Source organism: Cherax quadricarinatus, chromosome 43, assembly GCF_038502225.1.
Source record: "Cherax quadricarinatus isolate ZL_2023a chromosome 43, ASM3850222v1, whole genome shotgun sequence".
Classification (NCBI taxonomy): Eukaryota; Metazoa; Arthropoda; class Malacostraca; order Decapoda; family Parastacidae; genus Cherax; species Cherax quadricarinatus.
Genome location: NC_091334.1, coordinates 16,394,773 through 16,416,048, shown reverse-complemented (window position 1 = coordinate 16,416,048; position 21,276 = coordinate 16,394,773). Strand labels below are relative to the sequence as shown.

At 38.2% G+C, this 21,276-nt stretch overlaps 1 protein-coding gene across 1 annotated transcript in view; it reads right to left on the bottom strand.

The window, feature by feature from the left end:
- LOC128694352 (DDB1- and CUL4-associated factor 10 homolog) overlaps positions 1-20,470 on the bottom strand; it is a 33,476-nt gene extending 13,006 nt beyond the window's left edge. The window contains exons 1-5 of the mRNA XM_070093620.1: positions 19,942-20,470; positions 11,562-11,675; positions 6,859-7,056; positions 5,590-5,761; positions 2,115-2,324 (exon numbers count right to left, since the gene is read on the bottom strand). Coding sequence (XP_069949721.1) covers positions 2,115-2,324; positions 5,590-5,761; positions 6,859-7,056; positions 11,562-11,675; positions 19,942-20,168 — 921 coding nt within the window. The 5' untranslated portion in view covers positions 20,169-20,470. The remainder of the gene's footprint in view (positions 1-2,114; positions 2,325-5,589; positions 5,762-6,858; positions 7,057-11,561; positions 11,676-19,941) is intronic.
- Between the last annotated feature and the right edge of the window lie 806 nt (positions 20,471-21,276).

The window sequence follows — 21,276 nt, the reverse complement described above, 5'->3', positions numbered from 1 at the left end:
GAAATTATTTTTTGTTAATACTTTTGGCTGTCTGAAAAGGATTAATTGGGTTTCCAATATTTCTTATGGGGAAAATAGATTCGCCAATCATGAATTTTGCCAGTCGGCAGACTTTCTGAAACGAATTAATCACAAAACTTGGGGGTCCACTGTACTTCAGACAGCTGGAGTTAAAAACAATGCAACTACAATATGCATTAACATCTTTAGCTATTATGGGCAAGTTAAAGTAAGAGCAAATCCCACCACTGAAGTTATAGAGGTATTCAAGAGTTAATATGCCTATTGAATATAACAGTTCTGGCTGAAAGTATGTTCATTTGTTCACAGTTACATCAGTAGTACAGGCTATCTCAAACTACTAACATTTGTAGATGAAATTAAGTCCACTTCAAGTACTGAGTTACTGCTGCAACCAGGGCTAAATAAAACTAACACTTGCAGCTGTAATCAAGGTTAAAATATTGAGAGTTAAAAGTACCATTAAAGATAACTTCAATGTACCTGTTCTGACAGTGCTTACTACACGAGAGTTAAGTCAGTGTTCATTTAAACATTGAGGAAGTAATGAGCTAAAGAGAAAGAATACGAGACGAAGTCTTCACGTCAATGGAACAATGAATAATAGTAATACATATTTTTTTTTATTTTCAACAAACCAGCCGTATCCCACCGAGGCAGGGTGGCCCAAAAAGAAAAACAAAAGTTTCTCTTTTCAAATTTAGTAATTTATACAGGAGAAGGGGTTACTAGCCCCTTGCTCCCAGTAATACATATGATAATGGCAAATAAAATACTATTAAGCATAGACAGGGTAGACAAAAGTAAGCTCTTGACCACTGATGAAACAAGAAAAAGGGTAACAGTTGAAAAATAAACATTTAAATGAGCCACTGGATAATAAATATTAAAATGAGCCATTATAAGTGATAAAAATGTGGAATAAGCTGAGAAATAGCAGAGTACAAGCAGACTGCTTATAGGGATTCAAAAATGAATATGACTGCTCAATCACAGCAGTCAGTTAAAAGCTAAGAGGCTGAACCAGGAGCTAGAGCTGACCCTTCCCCCTTGCAAACTAAAAAAAAAAAATAGACAATTTCACACATGGAAAATAGTAAAAGGGCCTTGAAATACAATATCTGTTACCTTAAAGTGTGTCCCCTGAAGCACAAACAGAATAACGCCAGCAGTGCAGGCTAAGCGTGTAAACATAGGTGTAGCAGTATAGCATTCAGCAACCTACACACATACACATTCAAAACACACACACAGTATTTTGCACAGAGCCCATAAAACATGCAGCACCTGTTTTGGAAACCTTGTCTAAGAAAAGAAAGTGACACTTAAAAGTACAAAGGAGTGTTTCCAGACTGGTGCCAGAGTTTAAGGGTGTCAGCTATGAAGAAAGATTGCAAGTACTACTAGTTTTTATATCACTAGAGGAATGATGAACAAGAGAGGATAAGTGACTTATGAAATATCTATGGGCACAGAATGTAGATTAAGACAAAAATCTTTACTAGGAATAAAACAAGAAAAGAAGGGCATTGTTGGAAATTACACATCCAATTTTTAAAATTAACACACCAGCCTTCTCCCACTAGGGTAATATGACCCCCCCACCAAAGAAAAGAAAAAGAAGAAACACATTCACCATTATTCATTCAATCACTGTCTTGCCAAAATCATGCTGATGCCACACTTCAGATGACCCTCTGAACTGCAACACCCTCGCCCCTCCTTTGTAGTGCAGGAGCCATTAATATGAAAACATTTCCTCAACACAAGAGTGATAAAGTGGAATGAGCTCAATAACAGCACGGTGGAAGGCAACTCCATACAAGGGCTCAAAAACATATCACAAGGCTGCTTTAAGTCACATGGTTGAAATCTATGAAACCAAGAGTTTATGAGCTCAGTACCTGCAAACTTGGATAATTATAAAGTGAAATCCTATCAAACTTTTGTTTCAAGTCTGCATTCTCTTATAAAATATGCAAGTGCAATAATTATGGCAAAACTACTAAAATTACTCTGCGGAGCATATCCCAATCATGGTATAAACTTCTTGACAAGTGATACACAAACAAGTGGAAACTTGGGTGACCCACCTCTGAAGAGTCTTCCATTGATGTGTTACGAGAGAGGACACACCAACCCTGAGGATGAACTTGCAAAGAATGGATTACTTCTGCCTCATTGGAAGGCGGAAAATCAGAGATGAATTCAATTCGGTTCCGCTGAGCACAAAAGAGGTGTGTGAACATTGCAGCTTGAGGGAGTGGAGTGTTGGACAGCTGCATCAAACGGTACATGTTGGGCTGGAAAACAACATACACTGTATATTAATAAGCACAAAGAATTATAGTCTAAAGATGATCAACCTGTCAACATTTAATCAAAACCACTGCATTAAGCATAAACATTTAAGTGGAATAGGTATTCAAATCAAAGGAGGCCATCCATGTCACACTACCTGAAACCACACTATCATCATCATTCAAATAATGCTTGAAATATACAAATGTACCATTATTGTTTAATCCATCATATTTTTACATAGTTAGAAGTGTTTAAAAAAATTTCAGACATCTACTGGTACATGAAAATGTATGAGTGAATGCAATGAAAGAAAAAGTTTGGCACATCATTAACATTAACTGAGTGAAGTGGCTTCATATCAAGAAGTAAAATAATAGAAGTCCTCAGGGTGTTCTTCAACTTTATTATATCCTTGGTTAGGCCTCATTTAGATTATGCTGCACAGTTCTGGTCACCACATTACAGAATGGACATAAATGCACTGGAAAACGTACAGAGGAGGATGACAAAGCTGATCTCATGTATCAGAAATCTTCCCTATGAGGACAGACTGAGGGCCCTGAATCTGCACTCTCTAGAAAGGCGTAGAATTAGGGGGGGGATATGACTGAGGTGTATAAATGGAAAACAGGAATAAATAAAGGGGATGTAAATAGTGTGCTGAAAATATCCAGCCAAGACAGGACTCACAGCAATGGTTTCAAGTTGGAAAAGTTCAGATTCAGAAAGGACATAGGAAAGCACTGGTTTGGTAATAGAGTTGTGGATGAGTGGAACAAACTCCCAAGTACCGTTATAGAAGCTAAGACCTTGTGTAGTTTTAAAAATAGGTTGGATAAATACATGAGTGAGTGTGAGTTGGACCTGACTAGCTTGTGCTACCAAGTCTGGTGCCATGCTCCTTCCTTAAGTGGAAGTGACCTGACTAGGTGGTCACTGTTCTAGGGCAGGGGGTGGCATGGACCTGCTTTGCATGGGTCAATAGGCCTGTTGCAGTGTTCCTTCTTTCTTATGTTCTTAAGTGAAAAGCTACTTCAGCAGAAAGATGAAATAACAGATACATAAAAAAATAAAAATAAAAGAGAAACCTCTATATTTCAGCTTCAGGCAGATATCCTCTTCAGTGGATATATGACTGAAGTTGAAATACATAATCTTTTCCACTTATTGTTACATTTTCATGCAAAAGTTTTTCTTCACCTTTCATATGTAAGCATTCATGAAACTTTCATCCATGTAGTATTAACAAAACAGTTTACTCTACAAAATAAAAGCAGAAATTAAGCCAGTAGGTTGGTTATTTATATTGTACCTACTACATCTAATCCTTGCTTTTCGGGTCAAAATTGGCTATGGCAAACCTATATAATAATACTGACAATCCTCACCAATAAACTGAAAAGTTCTACATAATTATTTAAGATGATAAGCCTCACCCTTATTAAAAAAAAAAAGAAACGGCTGATATTAAAAATGAATGACTGAATTCATTCAGTTTTCGCAAACTCATCAGCCCTTTAATACTTTTATTAACTCCACACTTTCTCCTAATTTCCACACTCCAAATTCTCTGCATAATATTTACAGCACACATTGCCCTTAGACAGGACATCTCCACTGCCTCCAACCACCTCCTCATTGCAGCATTTACAACCCAAGCTTCACACCCATATAAGAGTGTTGGTACCACTATACTTTCATACATTCCCTTCTTTGCCTCCTTAGATAATGTTTTTTGTCTCCACATATACCTCAATGCACCACTCACCTTTTTTCCATCATCAATTCTATGGTTAACCTCATCCTTCATAAACCCATCTGCTGACACATCAACTCCCAAATATCTGAAAACATTCACTTCTTGCATACTCCCTCTCTCCAATGTGATATCCAATTTTTCTTTATCTAAATCATTTGATACCCTCATCACCCTACTCTTATCTACGTTCACTTTCAACTTTCTACCTTTACATACCCTCCCAAACTCGGTGGTAATATAACCTCTGGGGTGATTACCACAGAGGGAAAATTCTGCCTTTTTCAGGGGTAACTAGCAAGTGGCACTGATTATTATTATTCATTGTTATGAACATGGCAATTATTGGCTGCTTGATGAAGTTAAGTCAACCAATGTGAGTGCTGAGTTTGGCGGAAGCAACCCGAGTATGTGGCAGGAGGTTTGCTTAGTCAATAGGTTGACTGTAAGCAGCCGCACATTTTTAATTGGTTGTTTTAAATGTGTTTGAGTAATCTGCACTATTCTGATAGGCTGTTTATATAAACCTGCTACCAGCAAATATCGACATAATAATAGTAAATATCAGCCTGCTACCATCAGACAGAAAATATTGCTGGAACAAATGTATAAATCTTCAAGAGGAAACTAAATCATTACCTCCTTCAAGTGCCAAATCAACCAGGCTGTGATGACCTTGTGAGCGAGCAAGCCATGAGAGTAGGAAAAACTCTCGAAACAAGTCACAGGTCATTTATGTTACCTTGCTGTACTCACCCATTTGTACCAGGGAAATATCGAGAGAACATAAATTATTGAGGAGGCGGTTAGAGGCAGTGGAGATGACCTGTCTAAGGGCAATGTGTGGTGTAAATATTATGCAGAAAATTCAGAGTGTGGAAATTAGGAGAAGGTGTGGAGTTAATAAAAGTATTAGTCAGAGGGCTGACGAGGGGTTGTTAAGGTGGTTTGGTCATTTAGAGAGAATGGATCAAAGTAGAATGACATGGAGAGCGTATAAATCTGTAGGGGAAGGAAGGAGGGGTAGGGGTCACCCTCGAAAAGGTTGGAGGGAGAGGGTAAAGGAGGTTTTGTGGGCGAAGGGCTTGGACTTTCAGCAAGCGTGCATGAGCGTGTTAGATAGGAGTGAATGGAGACGAATGGTACTTGGGACCTGACGAGATGTTGGAGTGTGAGCAGGGTAATATTTAGTGAAGGGATTCAGGGAAACTGGTTATTTTTATATAGCCGGACTTGAGTCCTGGAAATGGGAAGTACAATGCCTGCACTTTAAAGGAGGGGTTTGGGATATTGGCAGTTTGGAGGGATATGTTGTGTTTCTTTATACGTATATGCTTCTAAACTGTTGTGTTATGAGCACCTCTGCAAAAACAGTGATTATGTGTGAGTGAGGTGAAAGTGTTGAATGATGAAAATATTCTCTTTTTGGGGATTTTCTTTCTTTTTTGGGTCACCCTGCCTTGGTGGGAGACAGCCAACTTGTTGAAGAAAAAAAAAAAAAAACCAACCTTAAAATCCTGAAGGTCTTGTGAGAGATGTTCCAGACTCAGATTGTGAACCAGTACCATGTAGCCACCTGTGGTGCACATTACTAATTTACTGCAGTCGGGGCTAAGCCGCATTCGCATCAACCCTTGCATTTTGAACAGCTCTGTTGATAGCAAGCCTTCCTCTGTGTACCTGATAAAGTCACTTATTTACAAAATGGTTCTCCAAATACCTGAAAAACGTAATGCATTTATTTTACAAATGGTTCCTTTCCATGTGCTATATCACATACGAATGATGAGTGGGTTAACCTTAGAAAAAATTATCCCAAGGAAACCAAACTCAATGTTTCCAAGTAGTTTAAGGCATTTGCTGATGAATTTCAAATTTTAGCTACAATATACATATACTATAAATAACAGAATTGATGCTATATTGTTTAGAAACATGTAAATTTTCATAACTTTTAATCGAACTTGTTCTCTAAACTACATTGTAAGAGGAAAAAATCTACAATATTCTACAGATATTTATGATTCACTGTTAACCCTCAGAGCTCCTGAACCATTTGCCTACAGAAAAAGGTAAGGACCTTCATGTTGTTGTAGTCAACTTACAAATGAAAAGCAAAGTGCTAAATCAATAAATCACAGAGACTATATAGGCGAGTACAAACAGAAAGCAAGTCTGTCTCGGGCTCAGCAGATGGTGGATCAAGCCTTCACTACGTCTTGCGCTGAATCACCCACACTATTATTATTATCATAAGTTTGGCTTTAAATCCTGTCATCAAATATTCATATCTTAAATCTCTCTCTTTCATACATTACACTCTTAATATGTATACAGTCTCTCCTCACTTAACAGGGTTCCATTTCTAAGACTAGGCCAGTAAGCGAATTGGTTGTTAAGCAAGGAACATACTGTACTGGTAGTGGGTTTGTGTCAACCATCTTTTTTATTGTCACCTTAGCACAATTTATAACATTTTTAGTATATTTTTAAAAGTTTATACAGTAGTGTACTGTATACTCTAATAAAAAGAATAGAGGAAATCAGCTCTAATATACATAACTTAGGCTTGCACACTGGTTGGAGAACTGGTTGTAAGTCCAAGCGGTCGGTAAATGAGTACATACGTTGCTAAGTGAGGAGAGGCAGTATATACATGGGAGACCTTCGTCCAACAGTAGTTTGCCCAAATTAATAACAAACAACATTTTATTTGATAATTTTCTTAATATTACTGAAATATCACCACACTTATTCATGCTCAGTACACAATTTACCCATTAATATCCCATCCAAGGATCTTGCCATCAAAGCCCGAAGTGACCAGGATTCCATCAGCAGCTGAATACTCAATGTTCTTGACCCAATTGCTGTGACCTTGTAGAAGCCGGATACGCCTCTTGAGATTGCGAACATCCCACAGTGCTACTGTGTGGTCGTCACTGCACGAAGCAAACACACGCGAATCTAGGAATCTGTGATAAATTGCAATAAGTTACCTCAATGATGATCAACATCAACTTCCTGTAGTACAGAAATACAGTATGTATGTACCTCATTCAAAATTTCTTAATTTGAATTTTCACAGTAAAACAAAAATTTCTGGATTTCAATTTACATTTCAGACAAGCCAACAAAAAGGAAAAAAAAAAAAACTTTCCAAATAAGAGAGCAAGTGTTTTTTTGAGATATTTCAAGAATATGATATGCCAACTGTAATCTTTAGCTACTTAAGTACACAACTAGGCAGATATTATCTGATGAGATTTTAACCATTTTTACCTTGTTGTGCAGTCACATGACTCAAGCAACTGTGTCCGACATTTTGGTGATCAGACACTCCTTTTTTCGCTCAACAGCCATCGGGTGTGATCAAGTTAAAACACCTAAACTTATAAGTGTTATGTCATACAAATGTCATTAGTACACACAGTATTTTTTAACACACCGGCAGTTTTTCACTAAGGTAGGTTGACTCAGCTATAAGGAAACACATTCACCATCAATTATTCAATAGGTGTCTAGCACGAAGTACACACACATCACAATTTAATAACACTCCATACTGGAAAATCCTCCACCTCTCCTTCAGTGCTGAGACTGGACTTTCAACTCCCAGGACTCGAGAGCAGATAACCAGTTTTGCCGACTCCCATGATAAATATTATCTTGCTCACAAACTAACAACATATAAAGCCATAAAGACCATTTGTCTACACTTGTTCTGCTCTTAACAAGCTCACACATGGCTGCTAGATGCTCCAGTCCCTAGCACTCAAAACTTCCTTTACCCTCCTCCCCTCAATCCTTCTTTGAACAACCCCTATATAAATGAAACAACAGCCAGCTTAATTGTTTCCAACTCCCTAGCTCATCAAGTATAAATATGTACAGTAGAACCCCCATACCCGCAGATTCGGTTTCCACGGTCTCAGTTATCCATGGTATACCTTGGCCTGAAAATAAGCCTTAATTTTCTTTAAAAATGACACAAAATGCAAAATTAGTGATGGTGGCAATTCTTCAAAGCCTAAGACAAGCTGTGAAGTTCTTGCCATCAGCAAAAAAGTGATGATTCTTTACTTAATACAACAAGAAAAAATATTGTATGCTGAGGTCGCTAAGATGCATGGTAAGAATGAATCTTCCATTTGTGAAGCATGTATAATAATGTACATGTATTTTATTATTATTTACTGTTGGTAATGCCTTATTGTGTGTAATTTTTCAATTAAACTTTATCACAGGTATGTATGCAAATGAAAAACAACTTATATGAAAGGTTTGCTACTATCCACGGTTTCGGGTATCCGCAGTAGGTCTTGAAATGTATCACCCGTGGATACAGGGGGACTACTGTACACCAAAACGTACATGTCTCTCAGTGTATAAACAACGAGTTTATCTGAATTCCTATTTTAAGGATTATTCTTAACTGGTGATTGAGAGGTAACATGCTGCCTTAATGACCTTCATATAGCCGACAGGCTATAAACCCAATTAACCAACCAGTCATCCTCACTAAAATACTTGCTCCAAACAACTTGAAGTTTAAATGTACCATTCTTATGTATGAGGCCAAATACAGGTATGCAAAAATTGAAAAATGGTTTTGAGTTCAATTCTTGTGGATTCCCTTTAACATACACCTCCTAGAAGTTGATGCCTCGGGTAAACTAGCCCTAAACAAAGAGAATATCAAATATAATTTAATGTTCTTAAATGGAAGTTTTTAAATCATTGTTACAACAGAACTAACAAATGAGTCTGAAGTAGAACAAAACAGATAGGAACTAGTGAATCAATTGCCAATCACAATGAAATGTGTTAAGTAAAGCAAGTTTATGAATAAAGTTACAAGATTCAGTAGATTGAAAAAGCACTGTCACTACTAGATTAAGGCTAGAGTATACTGAAGTTAAGACTGTATAGAGATGTCAGTCATATGAAATGCAAAGTATGTGGACAGAGACAGGGTCATACACTGAAACATTATATTATAGTGCCTAAACATCTGACCATTTAGACACACATCCAAGAAGCTCTACAGGAAATAGTAAATCGCTTCTTTGCTAATAGTATCTGAAAACTTTTGACTGTATCTACACTTTGCACTGACTAGATGAATGAACTTATTTGACTGCACTGTAATATAGTAAGTGACCAATGTTTATAGTGGTAATGATATTCTTTTCAAGACTGAATTTGCATATTGCACTGTGTAGATGATTAGCAACAAAACTATTACAGTACATATATGAAATAACTAATATCTTAATGATGTAACCATGTCAAGTGGGTTTTGACAAGAACCCATTGTTACCCTGTGATCTCTTTCTTGTACTACTGCTCACAGATTGAGCCACTGGTGTATAATATATAGAAGCCCTGGCAGCACAAAGTAAGCACAGCAGAGTGTTTTGTTTCATGTCACAGTATGTAATATTATACTGTGTGGAAGAACACTCCAGTAACTGCTGGAATGTTATATCCTGTTTAAGGAACTCTAGTTAATGTATCAACACTTGAATAATAATTATTAGATTTGTACATACTGTATATTATTATTAAAAAGTACTACAGTAATGTATAGTATTATGGCTAAGGTAAACACTTTTTTTTTTTAACAATTCACGAGAGACTAAACGCAACATCAATGGCACAAACTCAACCACCAATATGCCAGATGCTCACCATGATGTTACATGCAAACTCTCCATATTTCTTTATTAAAATGAGTGTTATTATAGTTAAGTAATGTACAAGACCAACTGTCTAAGATTAATACTACTTCCAAGGCAAAGACAATATCATAAGGATATCGGGAAGTTGAATAGACCAAAATTGCGTAAAAGTAAAGCCTGTCACTTTTCTTAAACTTGACAGCAAAAAATAAAAAAACACTGACACATGCAAAATTAATTTAAATACTAATGATTAAAATTTCAATAACTACTGCAGCAAGAGGTAGGCCACAGTAATTTTTGAAGTACATATTTAATGCTAACATTTGGCTGTTTGGAGGGACATCTAAACTGTCGTATCCGAGTGCCTCTGCAAAGATATGGCGAGGGTTTTGGGGTCAATGCCCCTGTAGCCTGGTCTGAGACTAGGCCTTGTGGTAGATCAGGGTCTGATCAACCAGGCTGTTACTACTGATTGCATGCAAACTAACATATGAACCACAGCCTGGCTGGTCAGGTACTGACTTTAGGTGCATGTCCAGTGCCTTGTTGAAGACAGCCAGGGGTCTATTGGTAATCCCCCTTATGTATGCTGGGACACAGTTGAACAGTCTTCAGTCCCTGACGCTTATTGTGTTGTCTCTCAGTGTACTCGTGGCACCCCTGCTTTTCATTGGGGGAATGTTGCATCTCCTGCAGAGACTTTTGCTTTCATAGGGAGTGATTTTCATGTACAAGTTTGGTACTGATCCCCCTACGATTTTCCAAGTGTATATTATGTATCTCTCTCACCTGCATTCCAGGGAATGCAAATCAAGGGACTTCAACCATTCCCACCAATTTAGATGTTTTATTGTACTATGTGTGCCGTGAAATTCTCTGTACACTCTCCAGGTCAGCAATTTCGTCTGCCTTGAAGGGGGCAGTTAGTGTACATCAGTATTCCAGCCTAGAGAGAACAAGCGATTTGAAGAGAATCATCATGGGCTTGGTGTCCCTAGTTTTGAAGGTTCTCATTATCCATCCTATCATGTGGTAGATACATTGTTGTGGTCTTTGATGGTGAGATCCTCTGACATTGCCACTCCAAGGTCCTTCACATTACTTTTTCACTCTATTATATGGTTAGAATTTGTTGTAATACCCAATACAGTTTTAATTTCCTCAAGTTTTCCATATCTGAGTAGTTGAAATTTCTCTTCATTAAACTTCATATTGTTTTGTTTTTTGTGTCTTCAATGGAGGATAATGTATGAACGATGGTGAAAGTGTTGAACGATGATGAAAGTTTTTTCTTTCTTTTTGGGTTTTTCTTTCTCTTTTGGGTCACCCAGCCTCGGTGGGAAACGGCCAATGTATAAAAAAAAAAAAAAAAAAACAGGAAAATAAGCAGTGACCAAACCTGTCCAGAATTTTTTAGAAAATATAAATATTCTCCTAGATAAAACTGAAAAGTTTAAATAATTAAAACATAGGCTTTAAAAGCACGCAAAGTACAGTGCAGCACTGACAACGATATTTTCAGTGTGGAGTTTCTTTTTTATCTGAAAGAGAGTGGTATGTGATTGTAAAACATGTACCCAGTACAGTGCCTATAATATACAGTATACCCTTCAAGGAGAGGGACAACCTTGATGGCAAATAAGAGCTCTAGATCCTGGGTATTGGAACTACTCTCCTCTTCCTCAAAGCATACCATTCCCCAGGTGCTGTATGACTATTATGCAATATTAGGTTTGGTGCTTCCCCATGAATCTAATATTAAGTGTGTCATTCACTACACAAAATATACTTACTTGATGCAATTGACACAATTATCATGAGCATGTGGTATATGATGAATCTGTCGTCTTGACAAAGGATCAAAGACCATGACGGCTCGCTGTTCACATGCAGCAACCAAGTGACTCCTGCAACAAAACTGACAATATCAAAACTAATATCTAAACATCAGTAGAAATCTATTTCAATTAAAATAACTCTAGTACACTGTAGTATTTTGATTTATTTAACAGTTATATATTGTGTATGGTACAATATGTGATTAGAGGTTCTCTTTTATTTAACCCTTAAATGGTCCAAACGTATATATACGTTTTTTCAGCATTTGAAAGTACATATGTAAAAAAATGTAGATCTTCTTTCTTGTTTTACATTTAAAAATGTGCAAAAAAACTTTTATCTACATTTTTTTTGTTATTTTTGAAAATATGTAAAAAAAAACGTAGATCTACTTTTGGAGCACTATGGATTTGAATGTCGATTTGTTTGGACCGTTTAAGGGTTAATATTTGAAGCTGAAATTTCCCCGAGAATTTTTTTTTAAATTTTATTTGCTAGGATACGGCCAATGTGTTGAAAGAAAGAAGAAAGTATATGAGCATATTTTACTTTTTCTTTACAGAAACAAAAATAGTTTTGGAAAAATTCTAGGACACTGTGCAGTGCAGTGCCTTTGTCTACACACCACAGTATTACGAGGTATGCCTCTGCTGGTAATTTGCTAAAGTAATTTCTTTTCCTAGCAGCTATTGTAATTTAAATCCTATTTTAGGGATTAAAGTATCCATGACTGGATGTCAAGGATACGTGACATCAAGTCAATAGGCTTTAAAACCAATAAAACACTACTGCGTGTACCTGTACAAGTAGCTTTCAATGATCGAGCTTATGATATGCTCGATTTAGGGAAATCTACAGATGACTTTACAAACTGTAACATTATGCACACTATATAAATTTGTACTGAATAATGTTTCTGAAGATTTTATTTGAGTTATTAACCAAAGGATTAGTAATCCATAATAATCCAAGTAAGCCAATCAATATGGCATATTTTCACTAGAATCCCACACAAGTCAATTAATTTCTAAGTGTCTATTTACTGCTAAGTAACAGAAGCTACAGGTGATAAGAGACTTGCTTATATGGCCTGTCGCATAGTGGAGTTTGACCCTGCATCCTCTCAGATGTGAACTGATCACACGCTAGCCACTGTAATAAGAGGTATACACATGCAGTATATATTTCATTTGAAAAAAATACCAATGAAAAATTTAAATACCTGACTTCTTTCATCTATCTATACACTCAAGTTCACTGTTTTTCATTGTGGTACTTTTTTTTATATTTGCAGTCACTTATGTTAATGTGATTTCTTCTCATATGTACAGTATAAAACAGTACATTATGTAAATTAAACCTAGGATAAAAAAAACATGCAATAATGCAAGTCTTTATGTTTATGCTTTTTCACTTATCTTTGTCCTCTACTTGTCACTCATTGCCTATTCTACTTAATTTAGGATAAACCAGATTATACCTGTGATATATCTTTGACGAGTTTTAAAAATTTTTCTACTCCTGGAGCTGGGCCCCGGGCCAAGCTTGTCAAGCCAAACATTTAGCATAAATGTAGCATTACAAAAAAGGCATTACACCTGCTCAAGTGCGATTCAAACAATGACTTAATGGTCATAAGTCACAGTGACTTTGTTGGGTTATTCTAGGTTAAATAATAAATGTGTTTATATAACTGTGCTTAGTGTAGTTAACCATTTTAAAAATACGTAATCCTGTCTGTAAAATCAATTGTATTTTACGTAAATAAAGATCATCATATGTTAATGATGACCTCAATACAAATATTTATCAATCCATCAATCACTCAAAAATAAGATAAGATACATTTCAACTTATTCATATCGTACAGGCGAAATTTTCAGTTGGCCAATTATTATTATATTCAAAGGAAAATGCTAAACCCATAGGGGCCATACAGCACCTGGGTAATGGAAATAATCTGCTCTGATTCAAGAAAGCAGAGGTAGGCTAAATTTCTTGGATCAATAACACTTCACCAAGATCAAAGCAATGAAAGACAATGTTAATAATAATAATAATAATAATAATAATAATAATAATAATAATAATAATAATAATAATAATAATAAATAATAATAATAATAATAAATCTTTATTTCTACAAGTACTGTGGAACCTCGGTACTCAAACTTAATTCATTCCAGAAGGCTGTTCGACTGCTGATCATTCGAGTATTGAGCGAATTCTTCCCAACCAATTTTCTTTTTGTTTGGCTGTTATCACTAATCTTTGTAGGCCCCATGGTGACTCATTTATACAAATAATATAAAAAAAAAATCCAAAAAATGCGAAGAAACATGAAACAGTTTACAGCGAAGTTCTGGCAGGTTGTGTTTGTTTGGTTGAATGCCGAGCCTTGTTAGAGTAGGGAGCTGTTTGAGTACCGAGGTTCCACTGTACATGTACAAGCTACATATATAGGCCTAGATGACATCACTGACATACTACTATATAGAAAGCCCCTTGTTATGCAGAGCATTTTGGGCAAATTAGATCAATTTTGTCCCAGGATGCGACTCACACCAATCGACTAACACCCAGGCACCTATTTTATTGATCGGTGATCATTGGACAGCAGGTGTCTTAAGGAAACACGTCCTAATGTTTCCAGCTGTATCAGTGATCAACCCCCTGGACTTCAGTGTGTGAGCTAAGTGCACTACCAATCGAGCTACAGGCCATATAAGATGATTTATTTCCATTAGGATCCCCAAGCATTCTACATAGCGGTGATGGATCATATCAATTCAATCCCCAGCCGGGTGGAAACACTGGGCATGTTTCTTTATACCTGCTGTCCCTGTTCACCTAGCAGTAAGTAGGTACCTGGGTGTTAGCTGACTGGTGTGGGTTACATCCTGGGGGACAAAATTGAAGGACCCCAATGGAAATAAGACAGTCCTTGATGATGCACTGACTTTCTTGGGTCATCCTGGGTGGCTAACCCTCTGGGTTAAAACTCTGAACAAATCTTAACTATATACCTGTGACTGGTTTCGAGAGTTTACCTATTCCTGCAGTCCAACCATGGTCCAGGTGGCATAATTTTATATTATTATAATCATGATGAAGCACTAATCCCATATGGGTCACACAGAGCCATGGGATCATTTTATAAATGGAATACAATACCAAGAAATTGATGAATAAAGCACACATATAACAATTATAATAAAATAATAATAATAATCTTTACTTCTACAAGTACATGTACAACATATACAGGTTTAGCTGACATCAATGACATACTACTATGTAGAAAGTCCCTTGTTATGCAGAGCATTTTGGAAAATTAGGTCAATTTTGTTGCCAGAATGTGACACACTACAGTCGACTAACACTCAAGTACGCCTATTTTACTGCTAGGTGAACAGCAGGTGTCTTAACCCTTTCAGGGTCCGTCCCATAGATCTACGGCTTCACATTGAGTGTCCAAACCATAGATCTATGCCAAAATTCTAGCGCCGTCAAATTTAGCGCGAAAACACTCATAGGCCTACATGTGAGAGAACGGGTCTGCGTGGTGGGTGTGCGCCATAAACAAAAAATCTAGGCGCCCGCATAGCATTGTGGGAACGCTGGCTCAGTTACCCTTGTTCACCATGCCTCGTCGCAAGTCAGCTCTCACTCCCCGGAAAATTGGGACTCTCCTCTTCCTATCTGATAGTTCTGACACTGATGGAAGTGGAAATGAAGACGAATTCTACGGCTTTGATCAGTTAGTGACCGAAAAGAATGACCAGGATATCGATAATAGTGCAGAAAACCCTGACGATCCTCAACCTTCTACCTCTGGTGTGGGCACTCGTGACTCACGGTCGGTTGTTCCTCATCGCAACAGAAAACTAATATTTTCGCGTGGCCAGGCCTCTGACTTCAGTAATGATGATGATAGTGACGTGGACTGTGATTTTATTGCGCTCAACGATCATTCGAGTAGTGATAGTGAGGAATCATATTCACCAGTGAAGCGTCGGTATGTTCGCCGCCGCATGCGCTCGGGTAGTGTACCCTATGCTGTGCCCAGGGGACGGAGTACATCCCGGAGTACATCACGGAGTACATCCCGTGGCCCAACACCAGTTTTAGGTAGTGATAGTGAGGATGATGTGGCTACACTTGGCATGGATAGACCACAGGCATCAGTGGATGGTGTTAGTGGTGATGGTAGTGGCACCGCCATGTGTGACTCACCAGGCCACGCTGGGACCCACGCTGCTGACTCGTCAGTTCAGGGACAAAGCGGAGTGCCAGCCACCAGCCCACCACAACCACAACCACCCGCACAACCAGCCTATGATGTCCAGTATCCACCAGCAAACCGTATCTGGGATTGGCAGCAAAATCCCAATTTTGTTCCCAAGCCTCACCACTTTGATGACTCTCAAAGTGGAATTCTACCTACTTGTCCCCTTGGAACCACGGCCAATGAACTGGAATTCTTTGAATTATTCTTTGACCAGCCATTGATGGAAATTATTGTCAGGGAAAGTAATAAGTATTTTGAGTACACCATGGCAAATACAATCTTATCACCACAGTCAAGACTACACAGGTGGAAAGAGACGACTGTTGCAGAAATGTATTTGCTTTTTGCTACAATAATGCTTATGCCTCACGTCTATAAGCATAATATAAAAGCATATTGGTCCACAGATCGGCTAATTTCTACCCCGGTCTTCAGTGAAATCACACCAGTGAACAGGTTTATCTTACTCTTACGTATGTTGCACTTCTCTGACAAAACCAGGTCTGACAGAAGTGACAGGTTATACAAGATTAGAAATGTTTTCATGTATCTCAAACAAAAGTTCAGCATATACTTTTATCCATTCAAGAATCTTGTAATTGACGAGTCTTTGATTTTGTTCAAAGGCAGACTGTCATTCAAGCAGTATATACCGAGCAAGAGGAAACGCTTTGGTATAAAACTGTTTGTACTCTGTGATTGTGACAGTGGCCTGGTGTTGGATATTGTTGTATACACGGGTAGTAAAACATTGAAAGATACCAAGATGTTATTGGGTATCTCAGGTGACGTAGTGAGAAACATGATGGCACCTTATCTTGGTAAGGGGCATACATTATATACCGATAACTGGTACACAAGCCCATTACTCAGTGATTTCATGCGAGTGAACAAGACAGATGTGTGTGGCACAATGCGTTCTAATCGTAAACATATGCCCAGGCTCAATGCAGGTGCTCGTGGTGATGACGTGCAGGTGTTTACTGCCAATGACATCATGGCATTATGGTAGCATGACAAACGAGATGTCACATTGTTGACAACCATTCACCGTAATGAAATGCAAGACAGTGGCAAAGTTGATCGAGTGACTAATGAACGTATTCAAAAACCAGTGACAGTGATTGATTATACACAAAACATGCGCTTGGTTGACAAATGTGACATGCAGATTGGTTTTGTTGACTGTGTTCGTAAGAGTTACAAGTGGTACATGAAACTTTTCTTCCATCTCATGGACATTTCAATGCTCAATGCATATAATATATACCAAATAAAGACTGGCAACAGACCACCGTATGGTGAATTTTGTTTGTCTGATGTCAGACAACTCATAATGAAGTACCAGGTAAGAACACCTGCTATACAACACGGTCCTCGAATTCCTCAGGATATACCCAAGCGTTTGAGGAGGGAAGGTGATCATTTCATAATACAACTTCCTTCAACTCAGAAGAAATTTGCTCAGAAGAGATGCATCGTCTGTGCACAAACAAAACGACGGCAACAAAGACGCAAAGACACTCGGTTTATGTGTGAGGAATGTAAGGTGCCTCTGTGCATGGTGCCTTGTTTCAAGGAGTTCCACAAGCTCCAGCAGTTCTAAAACCATGTCCAGTGATTGTAAATATGTAAATATATGATAGAACATTAGTATTATACAAGATTTGTGCATGTTTATTGTAATAAACAACAGTGGTAAACAATAATATGATAAGAACTTTAGTGCGGTTATTGTGTTCAATACAGTGAGTTTATATATATACATTATATACAGTATTGGTCTCTCAGGCCCCAAATGTTAGTAGGAATAGAAAAAAATTGGAAAAGAAAAGAAAAAACAATAAAAACCGCAAAATAATGTAATGCGCGTATGTGGAATTCGTCGATGTTGCCGCCACCACATCATTTTTGACAAACTTCTTGGCACTGTATCTCGGTAAGTACTGATCAGAATTTTTTTTTTGTCTTGTTACCTTCACAAAAATATGCTCTTTAATTCTGTAAAAAAAAAATATTTTTTTTTTTTTTCAAAATTTCTTGGACACTGGAGCACCACTTCAGATTTTGGCCTTGGACCCTGAAGGGGTTAAAGAAACACCCACACCGGGGATCGAACTATGGACCTCAATGTGTCAGTTGAGTATTTTTGTTGAAATATTTTGCCTATGCAGCAGGCTTCCTCAGTCAAAAGCAGGCAATAATACAAGTACATACATATACAAGTCTTTGACCTCAAGCCTCTGCTTTAGGCTAAGGAACTGACCACCACCTATCAAGGCTGAGGGACTGACTACCAACTATCAAGGCTGAGGGACTGACTACCAGCTATCAAGGCTGAGGGACTGACTACCAGCTATCAAGGCTGAGGGACTGGCTACCAGCTATCAAGGCTGAGGGACTGACTACCAACTATCAAGGCTGAGGGACTGGCTATCAGCTATCAAGGCTGAGGGACTGACTACCAACTATCAAGGCTGAGGGACTGGCTATCAGCTATCAAGGCTGAGGGACTGACTACCACTATCAAGGCTGAGGGACTGACTACCAGCTATCAAGGATGAGGTACTGACTACCAGCTATCAAGGCTGTGGGACTGACTACCAGCTATCAAGGCTGTGGGACTGACTACCAGCTATCAAGGCTGAGGGACTGATCACCTCAAAATTACCTCTCTATTTTTATTGTCTCCATCTTTATATTCACCTGCTTTTAAAAAAACAAAGCCTACTGCACATGTGAATCGTTTCTTGCCACTAGAGTTAACTGTCATCCATGTATCTCACTCATAAGTACTGTACCAGAGGAGTGGAATTCAGTCAGGAAAAGGGAGGGTTAACTCCAATTCCTTGGATCAAGAGCCCTTCACTAGCATCAAGGGTCTATGTTTAATGGGGAGTAATCTTAGATTACGATTATTACTTTCATAAGGTGAGTGCTAAACCCACAGGGGTCACAGTGCCTGGGAAATGGGCAGTCAATCAGACTCAAGGAAAGAAAGGTTTCAATTCTTTGGATCAAGAGCTCTTCCACAGCATCAAGACCTCCCATTCTAGAAGAGGAAATGCCAATTGTCATTATTACATTAGTGGAAGCAGTAAACCCAGAGGGGTTATAGAGCACTTGGAGAACAAGTCCACTTCAAGGAGGGGTAGAGACGAGTCCAATTCTTTGGATCAAGAGCCCCTCACCAGCATCAAAGACCCTCCCTCCCTTTAGAGGGCACAAAACACCCAATAACATGTCCCATCCCCATGATACAAATAATTAAGTTTATTTTAGGTACAGATACAGATAAATACAGTTACACAAGTTATTATGCATAGTAACATCATATATGTAAATTACCTGGAATAACTTCAAAATAATTTAAAGTTGTCTCATAGCTCAATTATTGGCGCACTCAGCCTGCACTCCGAGGTCTGGGGGTCGATCCCCGGTACAGATGGAAACCTTAGGATTTGTTTCCTATCCATGCTCACCTATCAGTAAAATAGGTACCTGGGTGTTATTCGACTGGTGTGGGTCGCATCCTGGGGACAATTATTAAAATCATGGAGGAGCACTAAACCTGTAGGATTATACAGTGCCTGTGGGGGGGATGGGATGCATTCAGGTTCAATTCAGGGAACTGGAGCACAGATCCAATTCCCTAAATCAACAGCCCCTGAACAGCATCAAGGAACCTCCCTTGAGGGGATCCTGGGAACAAAACTGACTTAATTCGCTGGAAATGCCAAGCATAACAATCGGCTTTCTACATAGTAGTATATCACTGATGTATACGTTGTACACGTACTTGTAGAAATAAAGATTATTATTATTATTATTATTATTATTATTATTATTATTATTATTATTATTATTATTATTATTATTTCCCCTGGGGGCCCTTGACCATTAGGTTTATTTTAGGTACACGTACACATAAATACAGCTACACAAGTTATCATACCTAGCAACATATGTACAAATTCCCTAGAATAACCCCCCAAAAAATTCAAAATAACTCATTATAACTGAGGTGATGGAGTGTAACTCACCCATCAGGAGAGAACTCAAGGTTGAAGACTCCCCCGTGACCTATGAACCCAGTCTTGGGGTCATTCTCCCTGGGGTCCCAGGAGGTGCAGGGTATCATAGAGGAATATAATGACCTTCTGATAGCACTCTCCCAGCCTAGGGTGGCTCTCAGCCCAGCTTCCCTCCTCCTCAGCTCGTAGTCTGGGAAGCAGCTTCCGTACATCCTTCCTGACTTGACTTTAGGCATTATGGCACTGATTTACACCTGCATCCTCTCCTGGCACTGGTGCTGGGGGGTTATGGCATCCACCTGGGCACCTACCAGCGCTAATATAAGTAATTACAAGCAGCTGAGGCTTCCACTTCTAACAAAAACTTTCGAGGAGCTCCAAACCCAAACAAACATTTCTCAGACACTCACAACCTATTTTCTCTTCACATATATCAAAAAATACACAACTTCTAGCATTAAAATAGATAATACTCGGGAAATTATTTCCCTCCCAGTGGGTTTTAATCCCCAGGAAAGATTTTTTTTTTTGAGAGGGACACAGGCGAGAAAATATATTACACTTCCAGGAGACCGCGATAAACACCGCGAAATTCAAAATTGGTCAGTAGGTATAATTAGGTACACGTACACCTGAGTACACTTATATGTGGTGTAAATTACCTAGCATAACCCCCTTAAATAAGTCGGATAAAATGACTTATTTCCATTGGCATTCAACTATACCTTGCTAATAGTATAAGTATATACAAATAATTCATACCATGTATAAGCTACTGTATATTTTTTTTTCTGTGGATGAATTCATGTCTGCATAATAACTCACTGCGACTGTATACCTGGAGGATGTTCCGGGGGTGAACGCCCCCCACGGCCCGGTCCATGACCAGGCTCGTGGTGCATCAGGGCCTGATCAACCAGGCTTTACTATGGCAGTAATTATGGACAATTTAGATTATAGTGGAAAAATGAACATGTTATGAGAAGACGGGGGAACTTACGTGCCTCTTAAGCCAATACAGAAATGATACATTGAAAATTGTAGATGATGTGGTAATCAGTCTATCAGCCTTGATAGATGTTCAGTATCTGTTCACTCCTGGGAATATTCATGTTAGTAAGTAAGTAAGTAAGTTTATTCAGGTATACACAAATACAGTTACATAGAATTATCATACATAGCAGCATATGTGTAGAGAACCTAGGATAACCCAAAAAAGTCAGACAGAGTGACATACTGCACATAAGTCTTATAGTTCTGCCAGCTCTGTTAAATAATTCAGCATTTACATATGCAAAAAGCAGACCTATCGTTTTTAAACAATCAAAATCCTTATCAGTCTTT